Source organism: Pagrus major, chromosome 10 (genome assembly GCF_040436345.1).
Source record: "Pagrus major chromosome 10, Pma_NU_1.0".
NCBI lineage: Eukaryota > Metazoa > Chordata > Actinopteri > Spariformes > Sparidae > Pagrus > Pagrus major.
In genome coordinates this window covers 9,794,861-9,821,194 of record NC_133224.1, presented here as the reverse complement: position 1 = coordinate 9,821,194, position 26,334 = coordinate 9,794,861, and the positions used below count along the sequence as shown (strand labels likewise).

The 26,334-nt window shown below is 46.9% G+C and overlaps 1 protein-coding gene across 2 annotated transcripts in view; it reads right to left on the bottom strand.

Moving 5' to 3' along the window:
* The window catches only part of pcdh7b (protocadherin 7b), a 110,884-nt gene extending 85,115 nt beyond the window's left edge, over positions 1–25,769 (bottom strand). For both annotated transcript variants that reach the window (XM_073475615.1, XM_073475616.1), the window contains exon 1: positions 22,734–25,769. In XM_073475615.1, the coding sequence (XP_073331716.1) occupies positions 22,734–25,769 (3,036 nt within the window). The remainder of the gene's footprint in view (positions 1–22,733) is intronic.
* Positions 25,770–26,334: the final 565 nt, after the last annotated feature.

Here is a 26,334-nt window from a genome sequence, read left to right as displayed (position 1 = left end):
GAGATTAAAGACCTTCAAAAACAGACAGAGAGAAAGAAAAAAGAGGGGTGAAAAGAGAAAGACGGGGTGTGGGGAGAAAAAAAAGTTCAATGACAACAAAAAAAAAAACCCTCAGCTGTCAAAACTCAATGTCATTGTATCTCAAAAGGGAATTGGTAATTGGCCGGGAGAGTAGGCGAGAGGAGGGGGGGGGGCCGGAGACGAGAACGGACGGGGCGAAGGTTCTTCAGCTGCGTAGCGCTGTTGAGGTATGCTGCACGCGTCCTCTCTAGCCCCAGGCAGGGAGAGGCCAGCTCGGCTTGCAGAGAAGCTGCGACTCAACAGCATAGTTCTAAAACAGTATTGATGTCAAAAGGGGAATAAAGCTCAACGGCACTTCCTATTGTTGTTGGGCGTATGAAAGACAAAGTGGTGGCCCCCCCACTGCGGCGAGGGAGAAAGATGTTGGTATGAGTCATAAAAAACCACCACTAGCTGCTCAACGGTTAGCCAAATCACTTGCTGGGAACAGGGGAGGGTGTCTTATGAAAAGAGGCAGAAATATCCCAACATAATTCCGTGGCCAGGAGAAAAAGGCACTCACTCTTCGCAAACACAATGCTTTTTCTATTTGCAAGGGCACCTGTTTGGGGGGGAAATCCATCCAAACCTCAGCACGAGGTTCTTGCGCATGACAAAAAAAAAACAGCCAACAAAAGGCGCTTGACCGCTCTGGAATTCTTAAAACACCTCACGAGTGCTTAGTCGCCCCCTCGGAGGAGCAATAATAGGCTGATGGCCTCTATTTATCCCCATTCATTCAGCCTGTCCTTTAATTTCCCTGCTATGTGTAGTGCGTGGTGTGGAAATGCATTGAGTTAAGGGTTCGAGGGAGGTCAAGTTGAGCAGATCAAAGGGCAGACTGAGGGTAAGCGTCACTTCAAAGCGGGCGACCCAGTTGTATGGAAGCGAGTCTGACAACGGCTGAGCAACGAGGACACTTAACCAGGCTCGCGGCGTTCCCTCGGCTGCCTATTGATAACTGAACGTTACGCTAAACTCAAGAACTGCATTCCACTTCTTTCTGAAAACCGCTTTATGCGGCGACACTAGCTGAAAGAGCGTCTCACTTCGCTCAAGGACGCACATTCCCGACCGAGAAGAATCCAGGAGCGTTCGTCTTCAGCGACCGTCAACACCGCTTTGGCATTCCAGTCCAAACAAAGCAACCCCCCGTATCAGTGACAAGGCCCCTGATTAACTATTAAAACCTAAGTGTAAAAGCAGTGTTGACATACCCGTTGTCGTCTTGCCAAGGCCTTAGCTCTCACTCAGCCGCCACAAAGCAGCTTGTCACATAAAACACTTCATGATTAATATTTTAGCATCAAACGCAGACAGGTTGAAAGCCACATTTCCGCAGGGTCTCCGTGCTCAGAGCGCCAGATTGTTTGGGTTAAGCCAGTCACTCGTCCGACCTCCCACCTAATACTTCATCGGTAGATTTACTTTCTTTGGCCATTTGGATATATTACTAAATCCTGCGAGGTTTATCCAGATGGTCACAATCCAGTATGTGACAGTCCAAAAATGCAATAAAAGGCAAAGCGAGGATTCACTCTCCGATATCTTTGCAGCACTCTGCCTTTAATATTTCAAGGTTGTGAGCATAATACTTGCATGCTCTGGGACAGAGAAATTCACTTCAAAGGAAGGGTGTGTTTAACCTAGAAAATATAGCAATTCAGTAAAATGGATGGTTTCGAAGTGTGTGTATCTGATTCTGTGCGCGCAGCCTAAGGTTTGGCTATGAACCCGAATTCAACTCCTAACAGTACGAGGAGGCGAGATGGGCACGAACGGCTGTCAGGAATCTGCGAGGGTCGGCCCTTTCCTATATAGGGTACGGCGGCATCTTTGCATATGTGAAAGCGCACGTGCACGTGAGTGTGTGTCGATATAAAGAACAGCGACACATAAGCTCTGCTGCTGCTTTTCAGCGAAGATGTCGAAATGATGCGGTCTGTGTGTGTTCCCTTTCTCTCAGGCCCTGCATCCACTGCCTCATCTTTTGTGCCTTTGACACGCTTGTACGTTCTGGGTTCTTTTTCTCCACGGTGCTGTGTCATGATCAATTTACCGCTCGGCACATGACGGCCCCTAGCGCCTCAGAGGATTTGAAGGACTTTGTGTGCAATCCCAGCCTGCCTCGCTTTCTCTCCCACATACAAAACGGGCATTTGTATTTTTATCCCGCTTTGGCCGCTGAGCGAGATTGTGTCCCAGCTTTTGCCTCTCTGATTCCAGGTTATTGTTTGGGAGAGAAATCACACCAAATCTCGCCCAGCAGACACCAACTGGCAGCTCCTATTTCGAGGCTCTTTTTTTTTTTTTTGTTTCCAACCGTGTGAGGTCGGGGTCAATCGGGTAATCTCACCGAACAGTGTGTGCAGAGAGGGGAAGAGAAAGCACGGAAAGCGTTTTGAAAAACATCAGGCCCAATCAGCGCTCATTTGTTCAGGGACCCCGAGAAACTGAGCTCATTGCCTCGCATAGTGACAGAGTGGGAAGGAGCCATTGGCAAGTGTTGTTCAGTGCAGCTACAGTTTGTTTGTGCACCTGCCTGCTTTTTAATGCTCCGCTATCAGCGCCGAACGCAAATAAGGCTTGGCACGCCCCGAGACATAAAGCCACAACCTCTCCTCTGTTCCATATTTCAATTTTCCCCTCGTTCAAGCAGCCAAAAAAGTGGCTCTCGAGCCGTACATAACAAATTCAGGATCGTGCTCGGTTTCAATATTTAGCTTTTTACCCCGTGAAATAGAGTAAAATGCTAAATAACCGGGCTAATAATCCACCGAAGCAAAAACACGCCGTGGAGGACATTTGCAATTCAACAACTGTCATCTGCGGTAATGCACACTATGCCAATCCAGCCAAAATATTGTATTATCATTCTGCTTTCACATGCGGGTTGGTACCGCTGCCACTGGCAAGGCTATGGCTGCCTGTGTGTGTAGGTGGGCCCACATTATTAAGCTGGCCGGGACTGAATGTACAAACGCAACCTGTACCGTGCATTGCGCCGCTCCTCCATTTCATCTCTCCCTCCATCTACTCCTTCCCTCTTCCTTTCTTCCCTCTCAGATCCTGCAGCCACCTGGCGAGTGTCCCACAACAGGGACTTTTTACTGCAGACCTTTTCTTTACTCCTCCTTCTAATTGAATTATGCACTCTAGTATAAAATCCCCCCCTCATTAAAAGGGCCTTCTATGGATTAGAATGCTGAGGCAAACACATTTTCCGCATGCGGAGGTAACTTAATGTATTCGGTTACCTCCAGTAATGAAGTGAAAATGAGAGTGTGTTTGCGAGAGACTGGTGGCACACTCTGACCTCCTGGTGCATCAGCCGGGTTACAGGACATGCAAACGGCAGCTCTGCGTGCGTTTGTGTACGCATCTTCGGAAAATGTGAAAACGCAGCATGCATAGCCGGTCATCCTTTGGCCCTTCACACACACACACACACACCTCTGAGCAGAATCCATATTACTGTTTAAAGGAATAATAAAACGATCGATAAATGCTGCTATGTTTGTCAGTGCCCTCGCTGTCCACGAGGCAAACAATCCACGCGTCCCAAGGTGATGTATGGCAGCCTCGCTGGACGTCAATACTCCAGCTTTTATATGACTACTGTACAGAGTTAACACTAGTAGTAGTACAGTTACAGCACAGTAAGTTCTGGTGGTTCTGTGCAGCAAAACTGCTCTATTAATATTTAAGGGCGGTGAGATGTAGCAGTAACTTCTAAGTACAACATATTTTAGTTCTCTAATTGGATCAGATAGGCCCCAGAAAACACGCCCGGGCTGAAATCAATGCACAATTCTGTTTATTTATTTTGTGTATTAACTCGCTCGAAGTGTCTTTCCAGTCAGTCACTTTTAGCATTAGGAAGACTTTCACTGTACACTGAAATGCACTTTAGGTAACCTCGAGACGTTGCCTACTGCGCCACATAGAAAGCGGCTTAAAGAATCATAGCTTCCTGTCAGGGGAGGGCAGATCAATCCCCAAAGTATAGATACTAACTGAGGTGAGGTGTGACCCATTCACCTCATGAATCAAACTAAACTCTGTGGTATCGCCCACCCCTCCTACCTGCATTTAGATCGGTGGCCCCAATACCGGCCGACCTGGGACCAGCTACAGAGCAGAGGCAGCTGCTCCCCCCACTGAGACCCACCTCATGAGCGACCCAAAGGTTCTATCCTGCTCTCTCAGCCCGGGTTTAGCAGCAGCAGCACATCCTGACTGGGCCCACACAGCAAACAGCTCCCTCTCCCCAACAAGCTTAATATAATTCATTTACCAAACCTGCAGACACGGAGCAAAAAGCCATGAAAAGGGAGTCAAGCATGTGGACTCGCAACGAGACCTTTCTCTCCCCTTCCCTTTTGAAAAAAAGCGCAGAGCGACTGTAAACCCAGTGGTACACAGTCAAATTAACCAACCTCATCCGAGTATGGATATGAGATTTCTTCGGCTAATATTGATATGCAGAATTTTCTCATTATCCCCGGCGAATGAAACCGCTACAAACAACACCCGGGCAAGCGTGTCTCATGCGAGGCATGGAGAGAGAGGGAGAGAGAGCAACAAAAGCAAGAAAGAAAAGTTAATGTTTAATTTGTGAAAACAACGCCCTGACTAATGAATTTCCAAAGTTTGTTTCCCCGCTCACAGCTCCTTGTTTGGCTTTGTTTTAATAGAGCATGCAGATTTAGAAAAATGAGGGGCAGGAGTGGAAAGAGAAGGAGAGAGACGGAGAGAGAGAGAGCAGGAAAAAAAGAGGTTGTTTGTGCAGAAAACACCTTATTTGGACTTTTTCTGAGGTGATCCGACCGCGCTCTGCCAAAATGAGATGTTGGAGCACGGTGTAAGACAAGAAACAGCTAACATGAGGAGCGCCTCGCCTGAGGCATTTTAATGATCCGGGGGTCCAGAAACGTGAGCAACAGACGGGCGCTCCTCTTAAGTCCCAGACATGAACTGAATCATAGCTGTATACAGAAGCCAACATCTCCTCCCAGAGACGCATAAATCTGCTGGGGGAAAAAAAACAAAACAGGGAGGTAGCCGAGCGTCACGGTGGCCTCAGAGATGTGGGGATACGACGGCGAAAAGACGAGCGCGGAGGGGTTCAGCGTGAGTTCAACGCCAACAAACACTGTTCGGATGAACCCCAGCAGTGAATGCAAGGCCACTAAATGTAGCAAGCAAGAAAGCCTTTTCATTGAAAGCTCAAACATGTCTTGAAATCCCCCAAAAAAGTCTGTTTTCATGATTTTGTTGGATTGTTTCCTGCCGCTATTGGAAGCTTAATCTCTTTATTTCACGCTCTTCACCCAAAATATGCGGCGCCACAATTTATAGGTGACTCACACCTCTCCTATGACTGTTTTTATTTGAAAAGCAACCTTTACAAATTCTGAGGAGACAAAAAAAAACCCCAACACCTGCGATATGAGCAGCCCAAAATATGCGGCGCCACAATTTATAGGTGACTCACACCTCTCCTATGACTGTTTTTATTTGAAAAGCAACCTTTACAAATTCTGAGGAGACAAAAAAAAACCCCAACACCTGCGATATGAGCAGCCCGCTTTTTCCTTCTCTTCGTGCTCTCGACTCTTTGCTGATTCTACTTACTCGAAACACTGTGAAGTGGAATAACTTCGCAGAGTGCCGTGACTTTGCTGCACTTTGGTATGTCTGCTGCGTGCCAAAAATAAAGGAGAAACTGCTCCCTTTCAACGGCAAACGCGCACAGATTGCAAGTGAGCGGTTGAAAGAGATTAGGATCTGGATAACTAACCACGTTGCATGCCTCTAAGACCACATGACAGGAGCCGAAGCCACCGTCGGATTCCAGTGTGACAGCACATCATGAGCACGGGAACAGGACAGGCACGCCCTCTATAACAACAGGAACAGTAGCAACCGTGACTGCTGCCTTTCAGGCTTTTCACCTCCTGGAAAAACACTTCTTTAGCTTGACGTCACGACTCTTTCCAACCTGTGCGCCCTTTCACTGGAGAATCCACTGGGCCATTATGTTATTAATCCAAATTGCACCGATAGAAGTTGCTATTATAACCTGCCTGGAGCCTCAAAGGAATCAGAGACAAAGATCTGAGTCACCCCTCTTCCTTTTCCGGTTGAGCTAGCCAAAGTCGTGCGTTCTGGGAGTGGAGGTTTGTAGAGCGCCACGCTCCGATCTGACAGGCCCTCGTCGGAAACCTTGTGTCGGCACGAGAGCACCTGTCGTACCCGATCCAAAACGGCACGCTAATACGTCAAAATCACTGCAAAATCCAGCAACGCCCGTAAATTTGACACGTCATCGCTTCAAAGCCCAAAGGCATAATACCCAAGTTTGTAAAAGTGAGATTCATTTCCAGCCACACATGCACATGAGTCCCTGGAGGCTGAGAGGGATGTATTTGTTCCAACTTATCACAATAAATGTAATTACACTGGGTATTTAATGATTTTTTTTCATGTGGTTTTTTTTTTTTCCTCCTTTTGTACTTTTTCAACAAGAGCCTTGTCAGTCTATAATTAGCGATCACTGAGAGGAATCAAAAAAGCAAGAAAGACTTGTTTGTGTTGAGCTCCTTGCTTCCCTTTTCTCCCCCGAGGGGAAGATGCCTCACACACAATTTGATTCAGAGCCGAGCGCCGGATCCAAACTCGCTCGACTTCAGACAATGTTAACTCCCGGAGACTGACGCCCCGTATATTTACAACCTGCGAGATTCGGCTATTAATAAGAGCAGACGTGTCCGCGTAAAGGATGAGACACTGAATCCTGCGGGTGTTGTTGATGTCTTCGTGCTTCTTTCTATTTTCTTTTTTGTGTTCCCCCACCTTGAGCAGAGGAAAGACTCGGGCGGCTTCCACAAGTGTTCAAAGGCCTTTGTGTCGGTGCTTTGATACACATCACTCTCTACAGAGGTGACGGCAGCAGAGGGCCGGACTCTTGAACACGCATAGAGAAATAAGCTTCAAGGCAAACAGCTATGGTTTTTCATTTGACTGTGAATATTTGAATTATTTATTCATTATTTTTTATTTAAAGTTTAACGAAGCGACAGGGGCCAAAAATAAAAACCCGGAACATTTTCGCACCTTTCCTAGTAAAGTTTTACCGTCCCATGTTCGATAGAGGCCCCCCGCTGCTCTCGCTCTTTCTCCCTGTGTGTCTTCGCCGTCTCTGGCCCATCTTGCCCACTTTCTGTCTTCCAAGACTTAAACCAAACATGTTAACAGCCCCGGCATGCTGGGGATCTCTCTGGCCTCATTTATTGTTTATTAAACCCAGATCTTCTCAGAAACGTCAAGAAAACACCGCTACAGAGAAAGGTCAGGAATGTTTTACCGCAAACAAAATAAGTCCTCAGAGAGATACACGAAGGGAGTTTTGATTTTTTTTTCACCGAGAGGAGACCTCAACGGCCGTTAACATCCTCTGGACACAAACAGAGAGGGTTGCAGAACTCGTGCTTTGTGAGCCTGACACACGTGGTGGACTGATGGGCGAATGCGAGAAAAAGTACTTGAGGTTAACTTAAGGTTACATCGATCTCCGACTCTGACTGAGCGCTGAGGAATACATTTACAAGGGAAAAAAAATGCATATTTGAAGCTCTTCTCTGTCCTCATCAGACCCTGCTGCCAAAGCTTTCTCCGTCATGAGCTACTGGAACGGCCGTCTAGACGGGGGGTGGAGGGGTTGGGGGGGCGCCGCACCACCAGGTGCTCTTTATAAACACTCCCATTAGAGATTGGAGCTGACGCTTGTTTGAATAACTTTCAAATGAGAAGGCCTGGTGTTTGTCCGCCATTGATCCCCCCTCCTATCCCTGTCCATTACACCTCAATGGGAGGAGCGGCCGTTGTCAGTAACCACCATTACAGGAAATCTATACCAAATAACCTCCTTATTATAAATGCTCATTTTAAAACTTCAATAACAGAGGAGCAGCAGTGTGGGCAGCTATCATTATTCCTTCAGGGGTATGTGAGGATAAGTGATTTTATAGAGGTTGTTTGACTCGCTTGTTTATATCATTTCCATCCTCCATCTTTTAAAAAACACCCCTGGAGTCAGAAATCTTAGGATGCAAACAATATCTCCGCGCTGTAATATGCATGCTACATAGACTATATGCATAGCATGTAGCTCTGTAACTTTTTAAAATTCCAGCCTCATTGATATGCCAGAGCAAAGAAACCAACACATCTCCCAGTAGCTGCAGGGGGTCCGGGGTTGCAGCTAACACAGCGCAAAACAACATCACCAAGAGAGAAGGAGCTTTAAATTGAAATGTGCATTATAGATGTATAGATAGCCGGGCTTATAGTGACAGCAAGCCCCGAAGCCGTTCTGGGCTGCGATGAAACAATGACCCAGGAGCTGCCAAATTTAGAGACGAGCTGGGTCTCCCAGGAAGCTTCTCCATTTGGGCTGGAATGGCAAGTGTGACCCTCATCTCTCTGCTCCTCACCTCCTACTAATTGAATCAGGCTGCTGCCCAGGATAATTCTGTATGTGTGTGTGTGTGTGTGTGTGTGTGTGTGGTTTGTCTGTTAAACCAGGTTTAAAATCGTTAAAATGTGTCTTTCTGACCCTTGCCGCAGATAACCATCCAATATGTTTCACACGTGAAAGGATTGGGAATATCGTGCACACACACTCGCGGCCCAGCAGGCCTCATGCCTGCTCCAACCAAACCCCAGAGGGCAAATATATAACTCTACTAAAAAGTCATGAGATATCTATTAAAATCCCTCATGGACATTGCCTGGGAAAGTTATGCATTATGAATTTGTCTACTCCACACGTCCCAAACCCACTTCTGATACGAGGCTTTTTACGATATTCAGATGCATGGATTTAATTAAGAAACAGTGGAATAAACATTAAAAATGTATGATTGGAAATTGCCTCAAGTTCTAGATTCATTTTTTTTCCCTCTCTTTTTCAACTGCCTTCTGTTGAATATACCAAAACAAGGTTAGAGCACTGTTCCTAAGCCTTCCCAGGCATTAATTAAAGAGTTTTTGGGTGTGAAAGGCCAATACGTGGGAGCTTGGGTTTGAGCCTGGGGTCAGGGTTTGGCTAGGGCTAGGGGTCAGAGTTGGGATTATGGTCAGGGGCTGGTGGAGACTTGGCACATCACACTCAAAGGAACACACTCTGGTTGGGTTTCCTGTCTCATCCCTAATGCCGGCTCATCATCTCCAAAACCAGCACTCTCATCAGTGTGCAAGAAGAGGTAAACAGGGTTTAATTAGAAAGGATAGAGCAATCTGGGACAGATGTTGTGAAGGAGAGATCACACTGTGACTGTTTTTGGTTTGTGTCGCAATGAGAGAGAGAGGGAGAGAAAAAAAAAAACTGTGTCTCGCTATTCCAGAAATACAAAAACAACTAATTGTTTCAAACAACTTCACACACACACACACGAGCGTGGAGTTGCAAGTGTGTTCTTGTTGTGGATCTTGACACACGACTGCACCCATTCAAACAGAATGGACAGAAGACAAAAGCAAAGGATTCCAGCGGTTGTTGAGTTGTTTTTAGAACTGCGTGTATTACTGTCAGTCTTTATCTCGACAGTTAAGAGTTTATGTCCTCAGCCCCGCAGGGTGGATCCCTGACCGTTTCCCCTCAGGGGGAGGGAAAGGCCGGGACAGGTATCTGGAGAATGTCTTCTTGACTTCCCTGCTAAGTGGCAGCTGCACTACTTAAAAACCTGCTGATGGGATCGCAGGCCTCCACCTCGGCTTAAGTCGCCGCTAAACCACACGAAACCTCTCCTCTGACGGGCAGTGGCTGAACAAGGATCAACAGCTAACAATGTGGCAGTCAATGCGCCGTTTTGGGAAAGTAACAAAAGCAAACACACCTAAGGCGGGTTTTGTGGATCCTAAGCCTTAAATAACCACGTCCGCTAAGCTGGAAGAACAGAGGAGGGGGAGGATAGGAGTGTGAGAATGAGAGAGATGGAGGAGCTGGTGAGAGAATGGAGTGTTAAAACAGAGATGATTAGAAGCGGAGAGGGAGAGGAAGCGAGCTTTGAGGGGCAGATGATGAGGATGACAGCGAGCGGTGGGAGGGAGCGAGAGAGGGAAAGAAAGAAGAGGAAAAAAATCAGGCATTCTTGACAGAAGCAACATGGCAGGATCACGCGGCTATTTTTCATTCACACTCCTCTGCATTCGCACATGATTCCAAAGGTACCCAAGCCCCAAGGAAGCCTTCCAGCAAACACTGTTTGCCAATTTTTCAAACCTGTCACTCCCTTTCCTTGTATCAGCTCGTGCCGCACAAAGGGGCCTCCTCCTAGCGCTGTCGCTACTGCTGTTGTCATTGTGCCCGATGCGAGGTAAACACGTGAGGCGGTGTCGTCCTTACCCCCCGCCCCTCACACCCACGCCCACAATGCATCACTCTCGGATCACACTGTAAGGCGACAAACATTACAGTAGGAGGGACAGTGTGTGTGTGTGTGTGTGTGTGTGTGTGTGTGTTTTTCTTCCCTCTTGCGCCCGCTTTTTGACAGCACACGATATCCGCGCAGCATATTTCAGTGGGTGTTGAAAAATCACATGAATGCCTGAAAATATGACTTGTGTAAATAGGCGGACGATGGCTTGAGTAATACGCAAGGAGAGGATGCGGGGATGGTTCACGCCGCCTTGTCAGTCCGACAGTGGTAGTTGGAAGTGGTTGCTCAATCCACATTGTTTTTTACCTCTGTCTTCCTCTGTCTCAATCTTTTTACACCTCCGTGGCTGAGCCTCAGACACTCTCGTCTCGCCCTCCGGTGAGAAAACACAACGCACCACCGCAGGCAGGCAGGTGAAATTTAGTCCGATTGTTAGGGCTGCCGGCGCCTGAGGAACACATGCAGAAGACACACATGCCAACATGCACAGGCGCCTCTTTTTCCTCCCTCGCGGAGGTTCACAGCACTCGCTGCCCACAGTGTTCATTATGAGCTTTGACACAAAGTCTACAGAGACGCTGTGGCTGGTAATCAAACAGGAGCCGCAGTGTGTTCCTGAAGGCAGACCAAGATGGGGGAGCATTGTATTTAAAGAACGTCCTCCAGGCTGCTACTGATGCCTGGCAATGCCTTAAGAAGTTTAATATTTCCTGTTTGATTAAGTTGATGCGTTTGTCGAAATATCCCCGAGCTAATCCAGGAGACGCAAGGGTTAAAAAAGGTGAGCGTTTATCGTTACAGTGAACGCCTGAACAGAACAAACATGCTGAAACGCCGCAGGCAGCCTCTGGGGCAACTTACAATCAGACGCGATACTGTCGTCACACAGACGGAGCCCCACTTCATTAGGCCACATGCGTGCCAAGAGTCATTACAGAGAAGAGACACACACACTGTCACACAAACACTTCATACTGTCATTCAAGCTTCTGCTTTTAATCTGCTTGCCAGTCTCTGAATATGACATTACATTCACTGCCTTCCAAAATTACGCACACTTGGTCATTTCATTTCCCCATGCATAGGAATTCTTACAGTATTTATTCAGCATTCCTCCTGTTTGATCCTTGACACCGGCTCCTTTAATCTGTCTGAATGAATTCATTGCTATTCAGCCGTCACGCTCCTCAGATACGGGATGAAATATAGAGGACTTGTTTCATCCGTCTTTAAGATTCATGGCTATTTGATACTCTGGAATGTCTTAAAACACTAGATTCCTGCGTGGTGCGCCGCATCAATAAAAGGCTCGACCTTGCAAGGCACGTCTTCCCTCAAAAGGGGTTCGATGGGTGACTCAGATCTTATTAAATGCTTTTGTTTAGCCACATCAAGCTCATTTCTTCTCTCCCGGCTCGAGAAATATGGCTGCCCGTATTGTATTTTAAATCTCTCAAGCCCAGGAATAGATGCAGGGAAGAGTTAACTGAAGCACCGCAGCCTCGAGTGAAAGAGCAAAGTATTGTGGAGGCACTGATGTTCCCTCACTGTCTAATTTGATCTCATGAATCAAGAACTCAAAGTGGGAAGGGCAGTAAATTACGGGTCCCGAAGGAGCAGTGACACAGGGAAGAGATGAGCCCATTGTAGTGAAGCAACTCCTGCCAATTTAGTGCTCGGGGACCTTCATCTTTGAAACGCTCCCTGCTTGCCCAGGTGGCTTTATCAAAAGAGTTTAGTGGAACATGACGTTCCCACGCCTCACCCAACTCCGGGCCAACGCTGTTAGGATACCACGACTTTTTTTTTTGTTGTTGTTGGTAGCACGTTGCCCCTCAGCGCCGCCGTTGGCAGCGATGAGTCTGAATTACCGGGTACAAGCAAGATGAGAGAGCAGTGAAAACCTTTTAAAAAAAACTCCAGGCATATGGCCATGGGAAAGGTTGCCGTGGGCAGGGGCGAGCGCGGCGGCGGCGGAGGTATATTGCCATAGTAACAATGGATAGCCCCCCAAGGATTCCTGAGCAAACACAGGCATACGGTTTAAACAGTGCGATGAGGACCCTCGCCAGTGTGCCTCCTTGTTCAAACTAAGTCACGCTGGCACAGATAACGCTTGCGTTTTAAACATAAATTACAAGGTCTCCGAATGTCGTGTCATGTCCCCGATTCACTGGGAGAAGAGGCTGCCTCGGCGAAGAAAAGCTCATTCAAACAGAATCAAAGGGGGTAGACAAACACATGCACGCACCCTGACGTAAATCTTTCAAATGTTGAAGAAGAAGAAGGGGAAGGGAGGCGAGGGCGGTGTGCATGTTAAGCACATTTGCGCTGACATCAAACGATCGCCCCGCAATTGGCTCCATCGGTGGGGGGGGGGGAACAGTAATCTGCGCTGCTCAAACATTCGCCGCAGCAGCCGCAGAATTCTGATGGTGATTAAACAGACAGTAACAGTGTTCTCCTCCAAGTCCGGCTGGGGATCTCCACAACACACTCGTAAATGTCACCCATGTAGGCACTTAGCTGCTTGTCAAAGTCGCTATGAGCTCCCCTCACGTCACCAGTTCATAAGAGCTCTTCACTGTGTGATAGGCTCCCTTTATGCACTTATGCTCCCAGCAGTGTGCCTCCTTCCACTGAAGTCTGTTATTAATATATCATTATGGACAGATTAAACATGATGAAGCTGACGTTAAGTGAAGCTTATGAAGTGAAGCCGGGTTTGGAAATAAAAGTTGAGCTAAAATATGAGAAACCTGGCCGTGTTTAAGCGGCTTTGTTTACCATTATTCTAATCATTTTACCGCCCCCAGACATGTCAATTTGATTGATACCGTTGCCTTTCCCGCAATCCCAGACCTCATCAGCCTCGAAAAAAGAACAACAAATGTAACAGCATTGCCTATTTTCCCCGCCTCTGTGGGCTAGCTCCCCCTCAAGGCACTTCTCGCCACTGAATCCACTCTGTAATTTACAATTGGCTATTGTGTCCCAAGTGTTGCTTTGGACCAACTCAGAGTAAATGAACCGTGTCAAAGACCAGTCTCTCACTCGTGATTACATCCCCCCCCCTGCTTCTCTACCCTTCATAATTGCAGCAAACTGAGCAAACAGCCGCAGCTGGGAACACGCCGTTGTTCACGCACCTGAGTTCACGCACCTGAGTTCACCCACTCATTCACCGACCCAAACGGGTGTTCTTTCTTTGCCAGTGGCCAGTTTGATTGAATATTTGTAGCGCTTACTGAGAACATTGTTGCTGGGGAGGAGAGAGGGAAAGAAGCGAGCAGGAGGACTCCATCTCCTCGGATACAGCGAAAGAAAAGGAGTAAAAGGTGAAGCCAAAGCGAGATAATAAACAGGCTATAGGGCATGGTGCCGCAAATCAATACCTGAAACCATATTAAATGTCTGGAGCTCCTCAATCCACAGAAGAATTTGTCTGACTAAAGCCAGCATCACAGTCATCTGGACTTTATTCTGCAGTTTGTAACAGGGCAGGCCTGTGGGAATGTACAGTATATGAGGACCAGTGTCACACTGCATTCAGTTAATTCAGGCTGAATGATGTAGAGCTCAGCTATAGAACAAAATCTCATCTTAACAAGATTCTTTGAGGGATTAAAATCTGCCACTGATGTATCATCAAGGAAGATACGATCACTACCCAGACGCATCTCTCCGATATCAATAGGGGTGCAACTAATGACTATTTTCTCAATTAACTGAGTAGTTGTTTGGTCTATAAGATGTCAAAAAAATGCCCAGAGTGATGTCTTCAAATTGCTTAATTCGTCCAACCAGCAGTCCAAAACCCAAAGACTTCATTTACTTTCACAAATGACAAAAAAAGACATTAAATCCTGACATTTAAGAAGCCTGCATCAGCATATGTTTGATAGTTTTGCTTCACAGATGACTGAAACAATTAATCGATTATCAAAATAGCAGCAATTCATTGTGTTTTGATCAAATAATGACTAAAATGACTAATTGTTGCAGAGTGAATAATTTACCAGAGCCGAAGGTTTGTGTCGATTAACAGTCTAAGATATTCAGTTTACTATCATAAGCACGAAATATTTATATTTAAGGAGCTCTAACCAGAAAATCTTTGGCATTTCTGCTTCATCTATAACCAAAATAGTTGGCAAAACATTTTACCAACTGTTGCAGCTCAGATTGATTTATCTTGCGAAACGTAGTGAAAATGCCCATTATAATTCCCCAGAGAGAGCCTAAAACCCAAACATATTCAGTTTACTATCATATATAACAACGAAAACAAAATATTTACATTTAAGCAGCTGGAACCAGCAAATCTCTGGCATTTCTGCTTGATAAATGACTGAAACCATTACTTTCTCATCAATGAACTAACTGAAAAATTGAGGGATCATTAAGATTCTTGCAGCTTTGAAAAATATGTGGATGTGTCTCAACTTATAGGCCACTTCTTTTCATGATATCTCTATTCTCTATACGACAGCGAGTCATTAACTAAGTCGTAGATGTAAGATGCACAAAAATAGTGAAAACTCGATATATCAGTGTTATGAAGAAAGTCGACATGCGGCTGGTGCACATCTGTCATCATCTGCCTCATCTGTAACCTTATCCTCATTTCAATTTCATCCTACATCACTGTATGCAGCCTGATGAAAGAGCGAGCCAAAGTGCGCACCAAGAAAAGAGGCAAATTGAAAAATTAGCATTTTCAAAAAAAGCTCTGGCTGGACTTCATATTTCAGCTGATTTGATGGCTGCTACCTGGCGAGGCTGCTCGTAAACTCCAGCTGCCCCATGACCTTCATTCTCCAGCAGGCAGGCAGGCTCCTCCAGCCCCTGACAAGAGTTATCGGGCCTGGCTAATAGGCTGCTCTCTGCCAGGTAAGGCCTCATCGATACGGGGCCTTCTTTGCTAATGAATCTGCTTCTTTTGCACACATTCAGAGCTGCATGTAGGGTTGAAACACACATTATTAGTCACGGCGGTGTCCAATAAATAGCTCCGCTGGGGCAGAGGAGCTCCCAGCGCCTTGCTCGAGGGCACTCCCCAGTTACCGAGAGCCATCATCCGCCCAGACTGCTTGAGCTTGCTGTGGGTTTTTTTAACAGTTGAAGATGAAGCACCGCTCCAGCCTTCGGGCTCCATCTGCCTCTGTGCGCATGTGTGTAGAGAGTGTATGTAATAACCAGACACACATACAAATATAATGAACTGCATTCCTTGGGTAAACACAGCAGCAGCACGGGCACACAAACACACACACACACACACTCGCGGAGGATATTGAAACCCTCTCAGGCATGTCGCCGCGCGTGTGCCTGGCGTGCGGGATGATGGAGAGGCTGAACTGTGGAGGCCCCGTTTGCTCTCGTCTCCAGCCCTCACAGGATAACACACACACACACACACACCTACTGTACACCCACGCCCTTACACGTACACATCCACCGCAATGTGTGTACCCACTGAGTACACATGCACAAACTTTCACACAGGTCCCCCCAGGCTTTGATGGATGGTCGGTGAGTGCTCTACCTCCTGTTTCATACACATATAATCTCATTTGGGGGGCCACATGGTGGGAGCCGCACCAAAGCAGGGCTAATAGAAGCAGTCAAGCTGTCCTATCCCTCCCCTTCCCAAGTCAAGTTGTATCCATTATATTCCTCTGCTTAGCAAATATGCATGAACGCAGCCTGTTAATAAAAAAGCAATCGGACAAAGAAAAAGCAAAGCTTTCGGCTGCATTATTTATCCCGGACAATTCTTAATGTGTCTTCCGCAGTCAGGAGATCTCAGCGCAGGTTAATATTTTAGGAGTCTCTTAATACAAAAGAAGGGAGGTCAAAGGCGGGGAGGAAGTATATGGAGAGAGAGAGAACGATCCAAAAAAATCAACGGGAATCTGACCCCAGGGTAGAGGTCGTACCTCTTAAATATGCTTCAATTACCCTCTTGAACTTGATAACACACAAACACACACACACCGAGCAATCGTCTTGCATATTTCCTCCGTCAGTCTGGGAGAGAACGTGTCACTTAAAGTGCCTTTCTCCCCACCTGTCATCTCCGCTTAATAAACAAGTTCTCGTCGCACTAAGGAGCTTTACAGTCGGCTGCAGGCGCAAAAGGTGGCACTTAGAGGTAAATTATGGATCAACACGTCTGCCTTTCATGGCTCTTATTCTCATTTTCGCGAAGGCCACGTGTGAAAATGTAGCTGACGCTGGACGGGGGTTTAAATCGTCGCCCCGTGACGGGAGGGGGGCTGGGAGGGGGCACGGACCCTGCCGGCAGTTCCCTTGACACCTTGGACCCGTGTGAGCAACGCTGACAGGGAGCGATTCATCTGATTCATCGCAATGTTGCGTTCGGCTGCGAGGGAGAGAGGGAGGCATGGGAACCTACACTCAACAGAAACTTTGCTCAGGAGAGAGTACGGCAGGGGGAAAACAGGAAGCACAAAGCGCCCTCTGCCACCTGTTCGAACGATTATCAACAGAACAAACGGCCCGTGACCTTTCCCGCACAACAACAACAAAAAAAGGACATCATTACGCGGCTAACTCTGGCAGACATTTTTTTTTTAGCAATTTTGATGAGGTACAGTGTCAGAGTAAACAAAACACCATTGTTTTGCCTATTAGTCTCACAAACAGCAAGGCTTACGTCTGATCCGTGTTGTGATCCAGCTCGTCGACAGAGAACTATTCCCCAGGGTTGTACAGCAGCAGAGCTAAGTGATGTTCTCATTTAGTTGGTTCGAGCTCCTACAAGAGGACAGCTACAGAGGGAAAACAACAAGGCTAGCATAGCATATCATAGACCTTGGGAGCCTTGTAAAAGTCAATTTACTGTACAAACTCCTCCTAACAATTGCCGTGTAAAAACAAGTCTGCAATGCTGTAAGTGTGCGGTGATTGATAGTGCCACAGGAAAGGCAAATCTGCAGAAATTAATCGGCTTTATCCTGGCGAGCCCCGTCTAATGCGATCGCTGCCGAGTATGAAATGAAATTCCATTTTCGATGACATCAAATTGAAAGAAGCGGCGAGAAGAAGGTGGCATCTCCGACACTGCCACTTACAATCAGCAGCGTGGAGAGCAATCAAGGTTGCATGTGGCTTAAATTTCTTGTCTGTTTCGTCCCTCGCTCCTCCCCGTTTCACCCTCTTTCCTCTGTGTTTTGGCGGCCTGTGCTGATACATATGATCGTGAGTATTTCATGTGAGGACGAGTGAGCTCACCAGCACGTTTAGAGAAGAGAGGAGGAGATAGAGAGAAGACAGAGATAGAGAAAAGGAGTAATAGTATTCATGCTTTCCCCCTATAGGTAAAGAAAGTGAAAAATGCCTCAGTATTAACATATTATAGCAGCAACCAGCTTTAGCAATCTCTCCCTGACTTTCTCTCTCAGTCCGCACCGCTCCTGCCTGCGTATCAGGTAAGTCTAATCCTTAGATTAGTAATTGCCTTAGAGCGAATGCATTCAAATCACCAAACCAAATTATAGCAGAAAATGCTGCCCGCTGCAATTTCATGAGTATTACTGTGCACTCTTACTCCTTCCATTTTCCTTTTCGGAGCATAAACAACAAAAAGCCCGAGCAGCCCATAGATTGAATTAAGCCGTAATAGATCCAAAACAATTTTTGATAAAATTAGCCACAGTCTGCAGTGCATAGCACCGCACAAAGGACACTAATAATGCGGCAATAAACAAACCAGCTCATTGCACATAATCTCATTTCGTACTAAACACGAGATTTCCACATTGGGGTTTTTTTCTTCACCTTTTTCCTCACCTCTAACGCCCCGTACTGAATTACCGTGAGGTTGCTATAAATCCTGTTTTTATATTTTGATCTTCTGATTATCATCTGATTGCTTACATGACTCTGCAGGAAAGTTCTGCCCTGGATACAGATTTAATGATAGTGAAGTAAAGTTTGATTGTTTTCTGTAACAGCTACTTTCTCTACCTTTTCTAAACCCCTAACGCGAAAACCCTGGCCCTGACCCCTCAACCCCGAACCTAACCCGAAAACCTAAACCTGAACCCTAACCTTTTTTTAACCCCTTAACCCTAACCGTAACCCAAGAAAAGATAACCCTGACCCCTTAACCCCAACCTAACCCTTACCCAAAACCCCTTACCCTAACCCTGATCCAAAACCCTAAGCCCCTAACCCTGACCCGTAGCTGCTTTCTCTGCCTTTCCCAAAACCCTAACCCTACGCTGGCCTCTATCAGCTACCACAGAGGGTGGAGGGATGGCCAAACATGGTAAAGCTCCTTGTGCAACCTCTTATCAGGTAATTACCTTATTGAGCTCAATGAGGGACTTACTGCCACGGCGAGATAAAATCACGCGAGAAGCCATCGGGGGAGTTTGGTGCCTGCAAAACACTAATGGTGATGACTGCCAGAGGAAACAACACAAAAGGTTCAGACAATAGTAGCACGATGGGTCAAATCTATGTTCAGCCCCTGCCATGCAGGGTCACTGGGGTTTTGTGAGTTTTAAATAGGTCACTTGTGGCTTCTCATAGGTGTTTAGGCAGCTACATTTCGTAGGTTAAAACAAATTAGGCCCGAGGCAAAGTACTACATTTCCATATTGGTTTCCTGTTCTGCCTGGAGCCTGAAGGGCGATCACAGCCTACGTTTTGGCTACAAACACCATTCAGGTGACCCCCATTTGCATGGTGATATTGTTTGTCCTGGGTGAGGATTCGCCCTATGCAAATCGGACGCTCCACACCTGTATCCAGCTCGTCCCAGAGAGGCTGGCACGAGGAGGCAGAGGGGGAACAGCTGGCTGGAGCGCAGGAGGTGAACACCGGGGTTCTGGGTTAAGGGCAGCGTCCAGTTATGCTTGCTGCATCAGCCCTGAGGCAGGATAACCTGGTATAAGTGTGCGGACCGGGGCTTTTTCCTGCCCTGAGGGGCTACACTGGGAGAGCATAGAATACAAGCTGCTGTGGCTCAGCGCTGATTAAAAGTGATCCACCTGGGCACAAGCGTGCGCTTTGAAGTGCAATGATAAAACAAAAGCTGATGGCTTGTGCTAATTCGATGGCTAAGTGATTTCATTCCTCACTACATTACGGTTGGACAGCATTATTTTCTGGCACTGGAGAGGACAGAAGCTACTGCCAAAAGTAATAAAGTTAAGTGTTCTGTTAAGTGCACGCACTGCTCATCAGCCTTCAGACGTAAGGATTGGACGCAGGTATGTAAGGAGCTGATAGAAGAAGCATAACGTGAGAAGCAAAATAAGAGGAAATGTGAATAAGCTGCAGTCAAAAGAGTTTCAGGAGATGAAATGTCAGGTCTGTTGCAACTCCTGTTCGAGCCCTCGACAGCTGCCGGGTGACACGCTGGCTTCTCCCTCACACTTAGCTTGACTTAATGACTGTTTAAATGTCTGATGGGCTAAAAAGAAAGGCTCGCCTCGCCGATAAACTCCCTCAGTTGCCTGGTTACCTGCCCGAGCAGGTTGCCTGTGCAGTTATTGTAAGACTAGATAGGTGATGACAGAGAAAGACGGAACCCGATACCTCAGAGATTACTGTCAATGGTCAGCTCTATTCTCTCCCTCCTTCCCTCCCCGTCTCTCCCTCTCCCAAAGTCCCTTGTGAAACAGTAGGGGCCATTCTCTGTGCCGCTAACAGGGCCGTCTTTCTTGTGCCTGTCTCTATCTCCTCCCACAGAAGGACAAAAAAGAGAGGGAGTGGCAAGAGAGATGGGTTTGTGGTTGAGGGTGTGTATGTTCATGTTGTGTGTGGGAAAAACTCATAATTAAAGACACCCCCTATCATCTCATGTCATAAATCATCATCTGGGGCTAAATTTGTTACATATTTAAATACAAATAAATCTCAGGGATGTAAAATATGTTCCCAGACGAATATAAAATATAATAAAAACATAGTGTCAATGGCGTTCTGTGATGTAACTACCACTAATCCAGATCATGCATAAATTTTTCCCTTAACTGAGGCGCACAAGTGTCCTTGAGTGTTTTATTATGTCTTTATCTGTAGTGGCACTTACGTGAAAATCGAATATTTTTAGAAGCAGCATCCCTTAAAATCAGGAGCATGACCGCTTCACTACTTAATCTAATATAGAGGCGGCTGTTTAATGCCATAATTGGAGCACATGAACACACACACCTTCTCTTCAATTAGCTCTCTTGTGCAGCCATTAAATTACACCCTATTCACCCCAACAGAATTTATCAACAGTATTTACTGAGCCCCTGGGATATAAAAGGCGATTTTAATACCTGCTAGCTATTGTATATTAAGCACCAAACAGGGCTCACCACACAATAAACATGGATGATATTGCCCAGTAGACCCCTGAACACTTTCTTTACTATTCTATTACAACTGAGCATCACAAGAAAATACTCATTGCCAATGCATTACTGCTCCGCCTCAGACGCTGTATTGTAACAAACGCAGACTTCATAAAAGTTCCCGCGGCATTAATGCAGAGAGTAAATAAATAATTATATAAGTGGAGCGTAGTGACACACAATACATGCTGCTGCCGCAGCAGCAAATAGAGTGCCCTTTTAATTATGCAGGAGACATCCGAAAGCAACAGCACTCCTCACACTCTGGGAAGCAGCTCAGTGAATACACCATATTAGAAGCTGTTAGAGACAGAGTAGGGGAAGAGAAGGGATAGAAGTAAAAGGGGAGTGAAATGATTTGAGAGGAGAAGCGGCAAGAGGGAGGGGTGAGGGATGTAGAGAGATGAGAGTGGAGATTTAAAAAGAAACCACTGCAAGAAAAAAGGCAAGGCAAGGGAGCACCATTGTAAGGGGTATGATGTGGCGGGGGCTGAGAGAGAATAAGGAATAAAGAGGGAGAAGAGGCAGCACGGGTGGGTGCAAGGGTACACTACATTGGGCCAAAGGAGAGTTTGAGGGGGGAAAGGCGACAGTGGGTATGGAATATAAAGGAAAAGAAAGAGGAAAACAAAAACAATCCAGCTGTGTTCTGAGAGAAAACAGCACTTCTGAATTCTAAAAGAGTAGTGCTGACACCAAGTAAAAGAAAGATCAATAATTCATTAGACTGCCATAGAAAACACATAAAACAGTAGCATTCTTTTTTCTTAAAAAACGCAAATCAGCCGACTTCATTATGTATTAGCTGTGTGTCTTGCCGTTGATGCACATAAGAGTGCCAAAAACTATAAAGCCTGAACTGATAAAAGCACATATTTCCTGGAATTTGAATATCACATCATGCCACCTCCACTGTCTTCCAGCACTGCAAATGGAAGAAAGGAGTTACTGAGAGCGGGAGAACAAAAAAAAAAAAAGGAAGAAAAGCAAAAAACAGAAGGGAGGTGAGAGTAGCTGAGGGGTGGATGAGAAGTGGAGGAGGGGGAAAAAGCAGGTAGAAAATGGCAGACATTTATATATGAGGAGAAAGATAAGGGAGCAAAAGAAACACAGGCACAATATGGGAGGTGGTATATAAATGTCCAATTTCATTGCTAGGTCAATGAAGCGATGCAGACCCATAAGTCCAGAAGAATGTTAATATGACCTCCTGGCCAGATGTTCCTACTTAAAACCAGACTGTAAAACTGACTCACAAACCTAACAAAGCCATGTTTGTGCTGCATTCACCCTACATCTACCTTTCTCTCTTATCCTCTTTTGTTTTTTTTCCTCCCTTTCACTAGAAGACAAGGGGGCCTTGTCACAGCCAGAGGGCAGGGCAGGGCTCGACATGGCTAAGGGGAATTTGACCGGCCCCTGCCTCGCTCCCCTCTGGGATAAAATAACTGCAAACCAAACCCTTATGTGAGCTGTCTACAACACTCCGACACATATTTGCCGAGGTTAGTAGTCGTGACACCCCTTACGGAAAAGGCAGACTCAACACACGGCGTGATGAAAGTCAAAAAGTGGGCCCCGTTTGGTCGAGTGGTAACAAAATCCCCTCATAAGCTAATCTAAATCTTTCTCTCCCCTTTCAATATTACATGTGAATGGCACTCCAAACCAAAAACAGATCAATACCGCTAACTTGACACACATTAGCACCATAAAGGCAACAAGACTACTGAGACTAGCCCTGTCAGAAAGCATTATGGTGGAGAGAACACTAAGAGGAAGAAACAGAGGACATTTAAGAGTGGTGGAAGGGGGAAAAAAAGAACATGGAGATGTGTCTTCTTACCTGTTTGTTGTACTTGTTGATAGTTTGACTGCTGTATTCAGAGCAGTGGTCAGATCCAAGGGAAATGTTATCTCCGGTGCCAACAAAGGTGTTGGCAGGGGGCAGGTCCTGAACTGCCTGGTGCTTTTTACCAGCTGTTGGCGACTGCGGGTGAAGCTGGACAGTAGGGAGTGGTGAACTGGACTTGTAGTGCCGGGCCAGATCCGGGCTCCCCGGCCCTCCGTTGACTGAACGGTAGCGGCCCATGCCAGGACTGTCCGACAGCTTCTCATTGACGCCATCGTAGCGCTGCCCGTTGGGTTTGGAGGCCTCTACAGTGACGATACTGCTATAGAGTGGCTGTTTGGACTTCTGTTTCTTCTTATCCTTCTTGGGCTTCTTGGACTTATCATGCTGCTGTGGTGTGAAGAAGTCTTCGTGGTCCTTCTTGCCGGCCTCGTAGCCATTCTTATTCTTGGGGCGGCAGTAGCGGGCCATGACAACAACTAGGATGATAAGGATGACGGTCATGATGCCCGAAACGACCCCAATTACAATGCTTAGCCGCTGTTTGCTTAGATCATAGTTGGGGTCACCGGCAATGTTGGTGTTGAGAGACGTGCTCAGGCTCTTAGCCACCTGGGCCTCCACAACTGTGGAGTTAGAAAGTGTCTCGTTAACATACACATGGACCAGTGTGGTGGTGCTCTGTGAAGGCTGGCCACTGTCGTTCACCTGGACCACCAGTCTGTGGAGGCCATAGTGCTTCTGCTCCAACTTCCCCACCAGTGAAATGACCCCTGTGCCCCCATCAATCTCAAACAGCTTGAAGGGGTTTCCCCCAATGATGCTGTAGTTCAGGTCAGCGTTGATGCCAGTGTCGGTATCAGTGGCGATGACAGTTCTGACAACTGTTCTGACAACACTGGAGGGAGGAAGAAGGGTGTAGGAGCTGTTTATTGGGAAAGTGACTGTTGGTGCGTTGTCATTTTCATCCATGACGAAGAGTGAAACTGTGGCAGTGGCGGATCTGGGAGGGTCACCCCCATCCACAGCTTTGACACGGAACGTGTATGTAGTTTTCTGCTCTCGGTCGAAGGAGAGGGTGGAGAAAATAGTCCCTGTGTCATTCTCAATTGAAAAGATCTCCTCCTCTTCCTCAATAAAAAGACTCATCTCTGCATTTTGGCCTTTGTCTGCGTCAATGACTGTAACCATGCCAACTGGGCTGTTTGGCTCAAGGTTCTCCTTGACATAGAAGGTAAACACATCCTGCATGAACTTTGGCTCGTTGTCATTCTTATCGGCCACAAGGACGACCACTGTTGCAGAGCCCTGAAGAGTGTTTATGCCCTTATCTTTGGCTATCACTTTGAATTCATAGCGCTCTGTTTGCTCTCTATCCAGAATGGTGTTTACTCTGATGTCTCCACTGTCTGCATCGATAGAGAAAATCCCATTTACCGATGAGTCTAGGGAATAGGCTATTTCAGCATTCTTCCCACTATCTGCGTCAATGGCTGCCACTGTTGTCACCCTCTCGCCAGGGGCATTGTTTTCAGGGAACGACACCTCTACAACATTCTGGCTGAAGACAGGAGGGTTGTCGTTAGTGTCGCCCACTTTGACGATAAGAGAGTTATTGCTTGCCAGACTGGGGCTTCCAGAGTCCACAGCCACTATGACCACATTGTATTCCTGTGTGGCCTCATAGTCCAGCGGTGCAGACGTGTGGAGGAAATATTTCTTTTTATTCTGCTCACCCTCCATCTCACTGGCTGGTTTCAGCTGAAAGGGCACATCGCCTACCACTGTGCACGTCACGATGCCATTTTCCCCCTGGTCGCGGTCTGACACCTGAACCAAGGCGATGGGTGTGTCCACCACCACATCCTCAGCCACGTTCGCTATCCCATCTTTTAAGAAAATGCGTCCAATTTTCCTGATCTCGATAGCAGGAACGTTGTCATTCTCATCCTTGATGTTCAACACCACAGTGGCCTTGTCCATTTTCGGCGGCTGGCCTCGGTCACGGGCCATTACTGTGAACCTCAGTTGGCTCACTTCTTCACGGTCAATGCGGTGCAACACACTCAGCCACCCTGTGCTCTCATCCAACCTCAGCAGCCTCCTTACTGACTCTGTGGCTGCCCCGAACACATACTCTATTTGACCATTAACCCCCACGTCTGCATCCGTCGCTTTGAGCTGCAGTATGGGGGAACCAGGGGAGCTGTTTTCCGGTAGGTCAGCTTCATACACGCTCTTCTCAAACCGGGGGTTGTTGTCATTCACATCAGTGATCATCACCCTAAGAATGGCCTGGGAGGAGCGAGGGGGATCTCCTCCATCCCTAACACGCAGTGTGAGCTCATAGGAGTCTCTCTGTTCCCTATCAAGGGCCCCTTTAATGATGAGTTGAGGCTGCTTCTCTCCATCAGTGGTGTCAGCAACTTGCAGTTCAAAGACGCTGCTCCTGCTCGCGCCTTCGTCAAATCTCCTCTTCCCAGAGTATGAATCCCCAGAAGAGCCCAAGCGCCTTGAGTTCTCCCCATTGTCCTGGATAAGCTCGTATCGCTCTATTCCATTTCTGCCAAAATCTCTGTCTGTGGCTGTGGGCAGCAGATAAAGGGTTCCAATGGGTCTGTTTTCCTCCACAGACAGTGTCAGGACAGGGGAAGGGAAAGACGGGGTGTTATCATTTATGTCTAGTATGATGACTTTTCCCTCAAAGAGGTCGACCCAGCTCTGAGCTGGTCCTATCACTGACACTTCAAAATCTATAAAACACTCGTTTTCATCAAATATCATTTGGCACTGCTGTAATTTTTCACGGTCTATGCGCCTCTCGTTGGTGGTGAGCTCACCTGTTATGTTGTCTATTTTGAAAAAATCTGAGCCTGATTCTAGCGTGAATGTCACCTCGCCGGACCCGGCTACGATGCCCAGGTCGCCGGCTACGTTCCCTACTCTTACATCGGCGGGTCCCTCCTCAGCCAAACGGTACCGGAGCACTTGCTTGGCAGCGGGCTGATGCACAAGCTGCAGGATGAGCATGCAATAGTACAAATAGTCCACTGCACCAGTAGTCCTCATTGTTCCCACCTGAAAAAAAATGTCCACTTAGACTTGAAATATGTCCCAAAAAATAAAAAGGATTTAATCACTGCGGGAGAGTCCGAATGTGGAGAGGAAATGTCGTTTTCATTAAGAGCAAAGCCCTCTGTTGCGGGATGCGTGAGACTTCATCCTCCGGACGACTTCCTACATCGCTCCTGCTGCAGTGAAAAAGCAGCAAGTGCACAGGCTTTCGTCTCTTCTCTGCTTTTCCCCTCCTGTGGCACTGGATGTTAGTTGCTCTTTCCTTGATTTAGCAAAAAGACAAAACAAAAACCACACACACCAGAGGGGCTCCGTGCGCTCCGGGCGGTGCCACAAATCTTCGAATTACATGCGCGTAAAAAGCCAAATAAAATGTCCGGGCATCACACCGCCAGAAAGTCAATTCACTCCATATCCCGCGGTTTTACTCACAGAATCTCCTTTCTTGGGTGAGGCTGCAATATCCCTCTGTCCGACGATGGTATGTCCACATATGTCAGAGGATCATTTAAATGCCCGC